The 15,306-nt window shown below is 43.2% G+C and overlaps 1 protein-coding gene across 1 annotated transcript in view; it reads left to right on the top strand.

Annotated features, from left to right (window-relative positions):
* Positions 1 to 14,935, top strand: part of PARVA (parvin alpha) — a 267,872-nt gene extending 252,937 nt beyond the window's left edge. Inside the window, exon 13 of the mRNA XM_078680922.1 lies at positions 8,335 to 14,935. Coding sequence (XP_078537048.1) covers positions 8,335 to 8,411 — 77 coding nt within the window. The 3' untranslated portion in view covers positions 8,412 to 14,935. The remainder of the gene's footprint in view (positions 1 to 8,334) is intronic.
* The last annotated feature ends 371 nt before the right edge of the window (positions 14,936 to 15,306 follow it).

Below are 15,306 nucleotides of genomic sequence, written 5' to 3'. Positions count from 1 at the left end.
CAATGGAAAGTCTGGGGAAAAAGGCCAAAATATCCGGTGGCGGTGCCGACGCAAGTCTCGGCGGTCCCACCCTGTGCGCCCTGTCAATCCGAATGGTAAAATCCGCCGGCTCTCCCAGGAGCTCCCTAAACATGTCTCTCAAGTAACCGGCCACATCCGTTCCCTCTTCTGTAGATGGAACTCCACGGACCCGAATGTTGTTGCGTCGAGACCTGTTTTTGAGGTCCTCGTTGTGCGTTTGAAGGTCCAGGTGTTGGTCTCGTAGGCGTAACACCTCCTGTTGCAGCTGCACAATTTCGTCGTCAAGTCGGTGGTTCGTGCTCTCCACGGTGGCTACTCGTTCTCCCAGGTCGTCTACATCTCTGCGTATTTCTCGCACTTCTCCCGCTACTTCCTGCTTCAGAGTTTGAAAATCGTCCCTGAGGGTGCTGAAGAGGGATTCCAGGAAGGATCTAGTGACTGGCGGCTCCCCATCGTTCATGTTCTGAGATCCTCCGGCAGAGTTTGGTGATGGGTGTCCCCTGTCTCCTCTGTGCTGGGTCCTGTTGAGCATCTCTGGGAGTGTGCGGTCTCCCTTCTTGTTACCTCTGTTGCCTGCCATCGTGGCAAGGATGCGGGCCAGATCCCTCGACTCACCTCCTATGCCACGTTAGGGTCTCCAGACGTCTCCCTTGATCTACTGATAAGGCTCTACCAAATACCACCGAACTCGTCTCTCACTGTGGCCGGTAAAAGTGCCCCCAGACCGCTAGGGCCCGAGGGTCAGATCTGGTCCCAGTCTGCTGTTCGGGGACTGTTGTTGGGAAGCTTCATATGTAGGCTGATTGTCTGTCACCACCAGGCGGCCGGCTCTCCACCGCGCCGCCAGGGAGCACGGCGTACGAGGGTGCTCGGCGCAATTCGTGGTATTGGAGACGTGTATCTAGGCCTGCAGCAGACCGGGGGCTCCCCGTTGGGTGGTGGCCTCGCGGCAGGACAAGTCAGGTCCGCTCCGCCGCTCTTCGGTGGCAGCCCTTCAGTGCCGCTCCAACGCGATCACAGGTCTCACCAGTCTGTCTGTATTCGGGGCCGTGCTCCTGTGCTATGGAGGTCTCTCCAGTCCGATGCGTTTCGTTGGGGTCTGCGGCTGTTACGACCCATCAACACTGAGGGTCCCCTTGGTGCCGCGCTCTCAGCAGTCCATGCATGTCAGTGTTCCCACTCCGGGCTAGTGCGCAGGGGTCTTCTTCCGCTCTCATGCAGCGTCCATTCATCCGTGCAGCAGGGCCATACCTCCGGTGTTCAGTCACTGTCCAACGCGCCCCGGAGACTCCGTCGAGGGGTCGCAGCCGCGATCCCGAGGTCCGCCGCTCCGTCTGTCTTGAGAGCCGGGTTCTGCCAAGTCCCGGACCGGCCGACACCGCCAGGTCCTCCGCCCAGTCGTGAGGCTCTCGGGCCGGCGGGCGCGCCCCACACCGACGCGCCTCCTTCAGAGGCCTCGCTGGTAGGCCGCAGCCGCGGCCCACTGTGCCGCCGCCCGGCCCGCCGTCTCAACGGAGCCCCGCTAGGCACTCAATGCGGTCGAAGTCCCGGGGTACATCGGTCCACTCCGACACCCCCGGGGTAGGTAGGCAGCCGAAGGCTCCTCGGGGCGGTCCTCCCTGCAGCTGTGCTGGCACCGCTGCGCCCTGGTGTCCTCGGTGTGGCAGTCGCCCGCCGGCCAGCGTGGGTCAGGCCCCACCTCCGGCGCCCTTTAGGCCATACAGGATCCTCTGTTCCTCCGTTGCTACCCCGCCCGGGGGTAGCTCCCGAAGGAGCTCAGGTCTCCGGCTCGGGGCCCGTCCCTGGGTCCTGTTTCCGCTGGCTGCCGCGGCCTCGATTATCGCCCCAGGCGATTTCCTCGGTGCCGAACCAATCGTCGGGGCACAAGCCGGACTCCGGGCAGTCTCGGTGCCGCAGAGTCCTTCTCTTCCCTGTGTGCCACACCGGGCCGAGGATCAGCGCGGTGCGCAGGCGGCTGCATCGCTTCTGTCTGGTTCCCGGCGGACGGCTTGCGCTACCCTTCTCTCCGGGGTCGTTCTCCGCTGTCGTCCGGCCGGACGTGCTAGGACCGCTCCGAGGCCAGTTCTTGTGGCAAAGTCGTCTTGCAGGGTTCCGCCACTTCTCCCGGTGCCTCTGAACGCCAGTGGGGGGAGAAAAAGCTATGTTCCAGGGCTTGGGCCTAATCGGGTCGGGGAGCCGCGAGGAGAAGCGTCCTCTCACTCCGCCATCTTGGCCACGCCCCCCCCGAGCTCCTTTTTAAAATAGTTTTGTCCCTTGACTGGAGTGTCCCACCTAACTCCATGCCTTAATTTTTATAAATGTTTTCAAATCTATATGTATCGATATGAGAATCCATTAAGGACTTCTCCATTCCTTGCTAAAAGCACATATCATGGAATCATACATGGTTGGTTCAATGTTTCATTCTTCACATCAATACTGAAAAAGATTATTCACCATTCCATTAGAGGATGAATACTGACCATCAGGGCTATCTGCCTTTGTATGCTTTAGTTCACTTGTAGTCTTATTTACTTCTCCACTTGTGATCTCTGTTGCCAAGCTGGTACTTAGTTCCTGGGGAGATATGAGAAATCAAAAGGTTCAGGATATAAATGCATTGTTTCACAGAGCTTCCGGAATCTTATTGGTACACTTCTCTGAAAAAAACTGCAAAGTGTACTAAAATAATTACTGGATTAGTTTTTTTCCCCTCTCCTTTTGCTATGGCACTACATGTCACGTTTTGGACCAGGTAAGCCTTTCAGCTATAAGCTATAGCCCATTCTGTTTATTTATTGTTTGTACCGTTTTAAGGTGTAAAAGAGTGTGATTTTAGCAGGAGTGACAAGTAATTTTTCACTTTGTCCTGGATTAAAGTGTGGCCTTAACTTATGGTGCAGTGTGTTTTAATGACAATCTTAGACATTATCATACAGAACACTGAAAGGCAATATCATTTTGTTAAACATTAGCTGTGCTTTCTCTGTTTAGAAGCTGCAAGATGATATTAGATTTCACATTTTGTACTACTTCAAGTTGCTAGTTCAGATACCTTTGAAGTTCAAGGAAGGGGGAGTTTTCATAATTTATACAGGAGGATATTAATGCATTAACAACTTTTCATGCAGTCGAAGGAAAGATGGTCTCTATAGTTGACAAAAAAGCAGGACAGAAACCCTGGTCATCTTAGTCTATGGAACTAGAGTCAGACTGTAGTCTTTAAAACCCAGCTTATGTGACTTTCTGATAAGGGAGGGTAAAGACGCCTTTATCAGTTGACCAGGATGTAGCATCCCAGATGTTGGACTCATTCCCCAGCATCAAGACTCCCATATAATCTGTGTTTAAATTCAGGAAATGGTTTGCCATCCTGTTGCCAGTGTAAAGGAGGCAGCCTTTGTAGTTGGTTCTTTTAGGAAAGTATGTTCTACCCTATCTCCAGCTGACATTGTTTGTATCATGAAGAGGAAGTCATTTCTCCTTTTATGAACACCATAAAAGAGTTCCATGTTTGAACCAGATCTTCTGTGTTCCATTTCTCATATCCACATTCTTTGTTTTATTTTCTTCTACTTCAAGAATACAATTAGAGTTTGTGAATCTAGCCACCCAAATACCAGCCTACATCTTTTCACTCATTTCCAAGGGGTCAGACTTAACACTATGGGCCCATTAGGATTGCGGCCGGATTGCCACCAGCGGGCCGGCGTTGGCGATCCGCCCGCCAATTGTCCCTTATGCTCCCCCTGCCACGTTAGCATGGAAGGGGCACCGCGACAGACTGAAAGACCGTCTGCTGCTTTTCCACTGGTCGACATGTCGACCGTGCGGAAAAGGGCCTGAATATGGTGGCACCACCATCCATATTAGGATGTGGCATTTGCAAAGCCTTTCCATGGTGGAGACTCCGCCATGGAAAGGCATGCAGTGTTCACACTGTTGCGGCCTCCCTGGCAGGTTGGGGGGCTGCACTTGGGGTGTACCCATGGTACCCCCCAACATTGGCATGAACAAGGCGGCAGGCACCGTGTGGTGCCTGTCATGTTGTGCATGCCAATGCACTACATGCATTTTGGACATTATGGCGGGTGCTGCTTGCAGCACCGCCCGCCACAATGTTCAATATGCGGGATGCGACCGACATGGTAGTGGTTGCATCCTAGTGGGCACAGCGGGACCGCCACACCTCTGGCGGTAGGTCCCGTATACCGTTACGGTGGCGAGCGGTCTTTGTCCGCCCGCCATCGTAATGATGCCCTGAGTCCTTGTTTCTGGTAATGATTGAGAATCTTGAGTAGATACTAAAATAAAGTAATAAAGTTAATATTGGAATAGAATGTACATTTGTATTTTGAAACAATATTTCTGACTAACAAAGCCATCCCTTGCTAGTGGTATGTGCAGTTGTGAAGAATAAAGGCTTACATCTCTGCAGATTTCTTTCAAATTAGGGCTAGCTACACAAAGTGAGTAGCTACCTGTGGATCAGTACAACAAAAACTATTTTGTGGCAACCTCAGCAGTACTTTGCTACAAAGCGCTCTCTGCATCCAACCACCTGGTGCTCTGCTCTGTGCTGGCCCCACAAAAGGGTTGCCCAGCCACCCATCACCTGTCATGGTCTGTCTTGCCCGACTACTATCCTAATATGCACTCGTATAAACATGCAGAAAACTAGAGAAGAAATGGCACAGTGAACTGACACCAGACAACTATGAAGCCCACAAGAACGCCACCCGCAGACAGCATCCCACATCAGATCCGCCAAAAGGGCCTCCTTCAAAGACTGCCTGGACGACAACGCACACAATAGCAAAGAGCTCTTCAACATTGTGAATGAATTCTCCAACCCCAACGACATCCCACCTTCGCAAGACCTGTGCGACTTTCTTGCCACCTTCTTCCATTACAAGATCACAGACATCCACAACAGCTTCAACGTCACGACCACCTCGACAACCACCGAGACCTCCGTCCCCACGGCCACCATGAGCACCGATCTCCTGCTCTCCTGGACCAACATAAGTGACGACGACACCATCAAAATCATGAACACCATCCACTCCGGATCTCCGTCAGACCCATGCCCACACCACATCTTCAACAAAGCCATCGCAACCATCGCACTCCATCTCTGGAAACCCATCAACATCTCCTTCAAAACAGCGACCTTCCCGGAGAGCTGGGAGCACGCCGAGATCAACGCCTAACTCAAAAAAACCAAGGCTGACCCCAAGGATCTAAAGAACCTCCTGCCCATCTCCCTGTTCCCGTTCCCAGCGAAGGTCATTGAAAAGACCGTCAACCGACAACTGACCCGCTACCTCGAGGAGAACAGCATCCTGGACCCGTCTTAGTCCGGGTTCCGCAGCAACCACAGAACCGAAACTGCCCTCATCACCACCACCAATGACATCAGGGCCCTGCTGGACAACTGAGAAACTGCGGCCCTCATCCTCCTGGACCTGTCAGCCATCTTCGACACTGTCTGCCACGGCGCCCTACGCACACTCCTACACAATGCCGGGATCCGAGACAAGGCCCTGGACTGGACCGCCTCCTTCCTCTCCGGCAGAACCCAGAGCGTCTGCCTCCCCCTTTCCACTCCAAGCCACCAAGATCATCTGTGTACCTCAGGGCTCCTCCCTCAGCCCGACGCTGGTAAACAGCTACATTGCACCGCTCGCCCACGTCGCCTGACTACATGACCTCAACATCATCTCCTACGCCGACGACACCCAGCTGATCCTATCCCTCATCAAAGACCCCCTCACCGCCAAACCCAACCTCCACGAAGGAATGAAAGCTGTCGCAGAGTGGATGAAGAACAGCCGTCTGAAGCTGAACTCGGACAAGACAGAGATCTTCATCCTCCACCCCCTCAGTCTGGGACGATTCCTGGTGGTCGACCGCACTAGGAACAGCCCCAAATCCCACCGACCACGCATGCAACCTGGGGTTCATCCTCGACTCTACTCTCTCCATGACAAAGCAGGTCAACGTCGTCTTGTCCTCCTGCTTCAACACCCTCCGCATACTCCGCAAGATCTACAGGTGAATCCCCACCGAGACAAGAAGAATGATCACCTAGGCCCTCGTCAGCAGCAGGTTGGACTACAGAAATGCCCTTTACGCAGGAACCTCGGCCAAATTCCAGAAACGACTACAATGTATTTAGAACGCCTCTGCACGCCTGATCCTCGACGTCTCTCACCGAAGCCACATCACACCCCACCTGAGAGACCTGCACTGGCTCCCCGTCAACAAGAGGACCACCTTCAAGCTCCTCACCCACGCACACAAGGCACTCCATAACACCAGACCAGCATACCTCAACAGATGACTCACCTTCTACACCCCCAACCGCCAGCTCCGCGACCTCACCACCATCCCATGCATCAGTAGTGCGACCTTCGGTGGCTGATCATTCTCCCACCTCGCTGCCAAGACCGGGAACACCCTCCCCATCCTCCTACGGCTGACCCAGGACCTGCTAGCCTACAGAAGACTACTCAAGACCTGGCTATTCAAGCAGTAGCTTCTTCCCCCTCCCCCCCCCGCGCCTTGAGACCCTTACGGGTCAGTAGTGTGATTTACAAATGTTCTGATTGATTGATTGATTGATAGGAGCCCGAAGTTGGTTAAGTGGGAGGCTGCGAATACTTTTCAACAAAATACTGCATAGTCGTGGGAGAATTGGGAAATGTCATCTATTGTCCGAATTTTCCAATTCCCACCAATTGTGTGCTCATTATTAAAAATGTGCACACCTGACCCTTCATGTTTCCATAAAATTAGAATGCATTTTGAGTTCTCGTAGGGAATTTATTTAGCTCAATATTAAGAACAATGGATATTAACCCTCCACTAAACACCTACAATGACTGTGGTGGAGGGAGACAGTTAGTTCACCCAAAGTCTTGAAAGTACTTCTTTGTCATCTTGCTTTATTCATAGACCTATCAAACAGATACCCTGATGGCCCTCATCACCCTGTACTTTATCAACTTCCTGATCAAAAACACCATCGTTCTAATGTGTGCATTGTTACCATAATTTCTACAACCTCATTTCCATATATTGCCTTTTATCTGGCACAGAGTAATGCAGCGTTCACTAACTTTAAAAATGAGACAAGAAAAGTCACATAATCAGGAAGACAGTAGAAATAGTGAGAACAGTTGCCAGGACACATTTGTAATAGTTGGAATGCATATTCCTCCTATTTGAATTCATGAAGTGATATAAAAGACTTGCTAGTTATAAGAAACTAAACATTTGTCCTCAATATTGACACTTTAGTTTAGTCACCTGCAGGACTACAGAATAGTAACAACCAAAGGTCTAACACATTTATTAAGATTTGTTCTATTGGGGCATACTTGAAGAAAAGGATTTGGAGTGTTAACTAATGCCACGTGGATAATTGTCAGTGTGGTTGAAAAGGTGCAACCGAGGTAAGTTGTCTCTACTGCCAGAGAGGGGGAGGAACTTGATTGCAAATAAGATAGTAGAAATTGTTGTCTATATTAGGTTTAAAATATGATTGTGTTCCTTTCGGCTACACTCTTCCCTGCCTTCCAATTATGTTATGCTGATAATTTGTTTACCAGTTTACTTTACCCTAAGTGTCACTAAAAGCACTGATGGTAGGGTGGAAAAGGGGGACTAAGGGACAGGAAATAATGGGATAATACAAAGAAAATGAGAAATTCGGCCTATGAATGAAGTGGCCTTCTCCAAATTGCTAATATTTGATTTTACATAGCTATAATGCATTGTGAGCAGCTATCATGAGAGATATATTAGTTCAAAATGATATTGTCTCCGGTAGTGCACTATTGCAAATATTTGGACATGTGAAACACTGTAGTAGAGATTTGAAGTCTCAACAAGTACTCTTTTATTAAATAGATTTAATAAGAAAGAACACAACTCTTAAAAAATGTGTAATAGTACTCTTGAAGGTAGTATTAAAACTTCTGATGCTAAAATTCTCTTATCACTGTCGAATTTTGCAACATAAGAATAATAAATTAAATTAGCTCTTTAGTGTTTTTAAATTACCTGTTCCATAATGAATAACATTTCCAAAGGAATTTAGGGCAAGGTGAGATTATTTTTCCAATGCATCAATTACACCTGATGCAAGTTCCAAATTAATCATTCTACAAATCATCGACATCTAATGAGGACATACTCGTAAGGTAGAGCTTCGTGTAAATAGAGCATGAAGAACATGATAATCATCGTAAACAAATGGACGGTCAGTGCTCACTTGAGTCTAACTGTGTTTTTTCTCAATTCCAGATATCGTGAATTGTGACTTAAAGTCAACGCTACGAGTTCTATACAATTTATTTACCAAATACAGGAGTGTGGAGTAAAGAGCTTCTGAAGCATACCATGAAGAATTGCCATCCTGAAGAGACAAAAAACTGCCACTATATATATGTTACTTAAATATTTTTTTACATACACAGGAGCAGGGAAAAATAGGCCTTAGTAAAGTATTGCCTTCGTAGTCAGTCTTCATGGCTGCAGTGGTTAAGTAATTTACAAATTACTTTCATGATTAAGATGTAGGGGAGAAACTTGTCATTCACCTCACGCCTATAGGCAAGTTACCTTACATAAGTGCCAGATCATTAAAAATGAAGGTATTCAGCAAAATGTCTTAAAAATAAAAAGGGATTAAAGTTGTGGTGTGGTGAAATGTATCAGTCAATGTATAGACCTGCTTCTGCAACAGAGGATAATGACACTGACATTCACTAGTGATAGTAACAGTACTTTGCTACTGCTGGGATGTAATTGCTTTTGACCTGCATTCCACTGTAGTCTTAATTCAATTGTTGTTTGCTATGTATGGCTAATATCTACTGGATCCAAATGCTAAGCCCCGGAGGGCAGTTTCAGGATTCATGTTATTCAATCGCTTGACAAAACTTACCCACGGGTCTCATTTCTCAATGGCAATCGGTAGAAAAAGGATTTATAGCACCTCGATAAAATAAGATTTGTGTGATCTTTCCTTTTGGGAATCCACTGAAAATATCTTTGACTTGTAAATCGGATTTTCTTATATGTGAGATCGCATAGCCAAACCCGAGGACTTCTGTGGAATGTTGAAGGATTTCAGTAGCATCACAAGGCTGTTGCCTTATTATGGGATTTGGAGGTACACTGTCAGTTGAGGATTGTTTTGTACACCTTGTGGATTTCAACATTCAATCGAGAAAGTATCTGTAATCCCTCAAATTTGAATGAACACGTTGGTTGACTGAGATCAAGTTATATTAGTTCAGAAAAGTCATATTGCACCACTACATTTTATAATACATTCCAGAGTTATAATGAACTTGAGTAGGAGGGAGTAAATGTGGTTTTAAAAGGAAAAACCAGCAAGTTTTGGATGTTTGTTTTCTCATCTTTTTTCGAAATGGACACTGCATTGTGACGGCATTTAAAACAGAGCATTTTCTTTAAAAAACAGCCTTTGTATTGAAGTAATAATACTTTTTATTTAAAAAAAAAACAATTCCCAGAAACATCTTTTCTGATGAAAATCAAAAAGCATATCTAGTTCTGGACATGATCTTTGCATCAGCCTTCCTGCCAGTCTGTCAAATATTTAAGATGCTTTGTGTTTTTAAAGTTCATGAATCCAGGGAAGAAAGAAAGAACGGTACAAGCAAGACCACACTAAGAGAAAGAAATCAAATTACCCAAGCCAAGAATTGAATATGTAAATATTACTTGTAATCAAAATAAAATGTCCATCATGGCCAGGAAACCGTTTTAATTGTGCATGAGACTTTGCTGCAACTATGTATCTTTCCAGACTATCATATATGTTTATGACATTTTCAAGCATTATTACCTGCAAGGTGTAGTTGCCATTGAATGGGAGTGCTTAGGAAATAATGTGCCTACTCCATCCGATTGTATGCTTAATTAGAAGTGTTAGTTTGTTCATAAATGACTCTTGCCTGTATACTAGTATTTATGGGATCTAAAGGAAGAAACCTCACTGATCTGAACGTAGATGACAGTATGCTTCTGGTAATTCATCCTTGGTTCAATACTTAAATACTTTAGGGCTTTCAGTCATGTGATTACTTTAGGAAAAAGAAGAGTGAATCTCATGTGTGTGTCAGGCGACATTACCTTTGAACTTCGGTATTGCACTGTAGAGCAATATCGGGGGGGGGGAGAAATGACAACTTGACCGGCATGTGGGAGGTGGAAAACAATTAAGCCAAACATCTCTCATGTAAGAGATAGGTTATGTGCATCATAATCAGACAGAATATTAGTATATTTTCCTATTTTGTTGAATTACCAGTCTAACTGTTCCTCTTGATACCTGTCTTCATACCCATTAGATGTCCATCCTTTGGAGCTGGAACTATTTTGAGTAAGATCATGCTCCTGCAAGCATGAATACAGAGCTCTAATAGTTTTCATAATGCCCTAAGAAATTACCTCTCAAGTGATTGCATTTGAATTTCACTGTTGCCACACATCTGTTTTCTGTGGTGTGTCCATGTGCAGAAATTGATTTCCACTACCCTCATCGTCCACCATGTTACCCTATCTGCAAAGTGAAAACTATAGCAGAAGCGCTGAGGAAGTTAATGCCACACAAAAGCTGTGGGACTTTGAGTCAATGGAGATGAATACCACCTAAATCGCCATGGAGTTGGACTTTGTCCACTGTAAATCAATAAACAAATACAAAAAGCAAAGGAGTAACAGTGGCCAGGCATTGATTGAAATGCCGTGTATAATGATCGTGGAAAAAAGGGTTGCTCATTATTATTGAAACTTTCTGGAGGTCGCTCCTACTGTCTTCTTTTTCAACATATATTGTACAGCATCTGTTCTGTAACGATGGTTAGGATCATATAGTGGTGTATGGAAAATCAAATTTTGAAACTTATTTAATGTCATAGGATGAATACACAGAACATGAGACACCATGTCTAATTTTACAGATTGTTGAATAATTTTAGACATAGGCCCTATAAGAAACGTGTATGCCAATTAGCACTTTGTGGGAGCTCTTCAAATATTACCACAAAGAAAACCTTTTCCTATTTTCAATTATACTAAAGTGCTGGAAACCATTGGACATTTTCATGGATTCAAGCATAACTATAATTCTAAACCCTCTCGGTCCCTGAGTGTCCATTTCACCCATGTGCCCTTTCAAATCCCTTATCTCAGTCTCTTTCTCTCAGAGAAATAATGGTACACGTGGAGAAAAAAAGTTCAATTGTAATCATTTGGAGGAGGATGTGAAAGTAAGTTATGTTTAACACTGGCTTTTACAGATTCCCAAATTCATTGTCTTTATCCGATTCCTGTCACCAGGTTCTCTACTTTCGGTCAGCCGCTTCTCTTCTTCAGGTGCAGACTGCTAGTGCTGAACATTGGCCACCCATAGTTCTACATATAGATAAACGCTGGATAGGGTTTGTGTAGCTTAAAGCACCCCATCAGTCTAGAATCTAAACAAAAATTAATATTTTGTTGAGACTTTTTTTCTATTCAAATTATCTGTGGGCTCCTCAAGTATTTCAAAAGATGTATGTTTTTTAGAGTTTTTATGGCCAACTATGTGTAGAATGTGCAAAACTTTTGCATCTCTATTATGCTATTGCAATTTGTTTCTAGTCAGAACATCCTTTTTCTTCCACAGATCAGCATTGCCCTTTTATTCTTAAAGGCTCTTAGACATTGTTAAATCTTTTTACCACGGTGACTGAGAAAGACTCATAAGCGCACATACACATATCACAAAGGATTGATATCCGTTTACATCAAAGGTATGAATATATTCACTATGCTATCGGTAGGATTATTATCACCCTACTTACTGCATTACATAAGGATAGCTAGAATAACCCTAAAACTACTACATTACTCATTTAATTGTTTAGTATTGAATTTATATTTTGTAACAAAGGTGTATAGCATGCACGTTACTGCACTCTTATTTTTATTTTGTGCATGATGGAATAATGTCTGAAGAATTATTTTGAATTATGTAGGTGCTAAGCCATACTGTACCACTATCCAAAATATTCTTATATAAAACTTCACTTGCCAAATGACTTCTTGTGATTTCAGTCAAAACAGAGGTCTTTTTAGATGGATAGTGATACTTTAAGAAGGATGTGCAATATAAAGTCCATATAAATGGATTTTTATACTTTCCAAAACCTTCCTTTCAAACCTTAATTTATTTTCATACGAGCTGTCATATTGAAATGATAGTCTCTGTGCTACACTGAAAACTAGGCAGACAAATCAATGAACATTTTATATATAGCTACAGCTTATTTTCTGTTTTTTATCATCGTCTCGCAATGACACTGCTGCATTGTGGCATGGCTTGCAGAGTTATCTAAAGAAACGCCGGGCACATTATGTTGCTCATCAATTGGTTTCTAGGAGACACAACTGTAAAGCACTAAAATGCCTCTTATGTTTTCCTACACAGCTACGGTACAAAGAATTCATAGGAGATGCAATTATTTTCTGTCTTTGTTAAATAGTATTTCTATTACATGCCTTTATGTTTTTCTCTTTCTATGTATGGCCACTGTAAAACTTGCTCCTTTTACTCAGATCAAAAGCTTTGCCATAGACGTAGACATGCGTAGTTCAGTGCTTTTGTTAACAGACAACACCTCTGTTCAAGAAAGCATAATGAATTTGGGTAATTTCCTGTTATTTACAGCATGCATGTTTTACTTGTTCGTTACGTAAAGGAAATAAGAGCAAGAAAACATTTTTGTACATTCCCTTTAAATGTGTTATCCCATACAAAGTAGGGGAAGTTTGTTTTTCTAAATTTTTATTTTTAGCTTTAATTCATATGGACATTTATTAAGGGTACTTTAGTTTAAGGGCTTCATATATCTGGTGAGAAACATTTGATAGAAGCTTGAACTTATTAACCAGTGCTGTGAGTTAAAAACAGCCTAGTGTCATCAAATGAGAATTGTTTTGAAGTGTCGCTCTTTATCAACTGCTCTGTACAGCTTTGGGTTTTCTCTTTTTGAGAGTAATGGGCATGTGGGCCTGGAGTAGCAGGAAGAGTACTGTGGAAGCAGTTGTTTGAAGGCTATGTGCATATCTTTGCTTATTGGAGTCAACTCTGGTGCAGAAGCTATGTGAGTGTGTGAGAATGCTTTGTATGCTTCACAAAAATCTTAGGGATACATCAGTTTTAGAATTGGATCTTCCATTTATGCTGAAGACATCACATTATAGACCAGTTTTGTATGGTGTTAATTAATTCTAAGACTTAAATAAGAAACAAATAAACCTAATCAATGTATATGTGTGAATTAGTCTTATTATAGATTTCACTGTGTATGTTGAACTACATCTTCAGTCAGTGCAGCAGGCCTATTTGTGCCTATTTTTGTGAATGCATGTGTTGTACATGCATGCTTATAGTTCTCTCTACATAGATCTAAAGGATGTTCTTCTTTTATATAAATGCACATATGTTTGTGTTATAACAACATTTTAGATATTACATTTTATTGAGTTGTTTTATCATGTTATTAAGTGATGGGTCAGCACTGCATCATAAGTGATAGTTTAGTATTTGTTGCATTGTTTTGTAACTTAAATGTATGTATCTCGGTGAATTCATAAACTGCTGCGTCTATTGAAATGTACGTAGATTGGTTAATACTATCTACAAAACCCAAAATATTTTAAGTGACAGCAGTTATGTAAAACGCCTATGCATCCAAAGCATACTTGCATTTTAGTTAAAATACGTATTCTGCTTTATATACAAAGTCTCTCTAAGCTATCAGTCTCACAGGCCTGAAAAACAAAGATGGTTCAGGGCAGGAGCAGAAAAGCAATTTCATAGAAAGATGTACATTTTGAGAGCTTTCCAATGTGGCCCTCATTTACATTGTACTTTTACTGTTCACTTTATGCATGTTAAAATGTCACATTATTGCAAATTAGGTAATAATTCCTGGAACATAGTTCTAAAGGTCATATGTTTTTAGCTCCCATTGCATTGGTTAGCCTTCTAGAAAATGTACTTGAACAACATGCCACTCAAGTGCCTGCCATGACTTGTCATGTCTACCTGACACAAAGTGTTCTGTTAGTCCAACTAACCACATTTCAACATTTGTGATGCTTTGCATAGCTGTTAGTTAATTGACATATGCCATTCTCCGACTCTGGGTTTTGAAACCAACACACACTGTGCAATTTTGAACGTTAACACACATACAAGTTTGCAGCGTTGTATAAAGTCAAATTACATAATGTATTGTAGCTTTGCACAAGTATTGACTCATTTTAATAGGACTATATGTTTAAAACTGAATATTAAAAAAAAAAGCTGGAAACAATATCTTGATCTACATTTAAATAAATAGACTCTGGAATTTAAGAATGTGATACTGTATATCTGCATAGTCAACATGTGATGTGCATTTGTAGTCTGGTATATGTGAAATCGTACATGCATGACTTGAAGATTAACACATTTTCAGTATAGTATAAAGTATATATCTTATTGTGTAGAGGTACAAATTGACTGTACTTAGGAAAATAGCAGTATATTCTCTGCATCAGTCTATTAACTATGCTTGTAATCATTGCGTGGGATTACAGGAAGTAAGCTGCATTTTATATAGACTTTAATCATGACCAATGGAGTTATGTAAGGCCACAGTATTTTCCATCATAACTATGAAAATTCTGCATTGTGTGGTGCCATGCAGTAGTAGAAAGTTTTTCACAAAGGGTTCTCTTTCAGGTGCTAATTGCTGTATTTACTAATGGGGTAAAACATTTGCCCAGACACTGTTAACATCTAAAAAAGATTAACTAATAAAGTAATATTATCACAAAATGTACCGCTTACGCCAAATAATTCACCTTTTCTTGTGCCATAGTTTAGTCAACCCTGCTACATAATTTGGTCATGCAGCATAATTCCAGTGGCACTGACATTATTTTGTTTGGTGAAGTATCTTAATAAAAGAGGTTTCTTTGAGCAGTGTCTTTGAGAGCGTCATAACATTTGAAACCTGTCTTTCTTCAATAGAAGTGTGATTAAGCTGCATAAAATAATTGTTTTTCAGTAATACACTTTCATTAATTAATCAATTGACTATTTAGTTTCTACTTTTATAAATGTTTTGCTTTTTAATCCTACAGATTAGGTCAAATAACAAGTGGCATAAATGTGCACAGCAATAATTTCATCTGTGAAGGTTGCAA

This window comes from Lissotriton helveticus, chromosome 3_1, assembly GCF_964261635.1.
Source record: "Lissotriton helveticus chromosome 3_1, aLisHel1.1, whole genome shotgun sequence".
Taxonomy (NCBI): domain Eukaryota; kingdom Metazoa; phylum Chordata; class Amphibia; order Caudata; family Salamandridae; genus Lissotriton; species Lissotriton helveticus.
The sequence above is the reverse complement of the archived record's forward strand: the minus strand, read 5'-3'. Positions and strand labels throughout refer to the sequence as shown.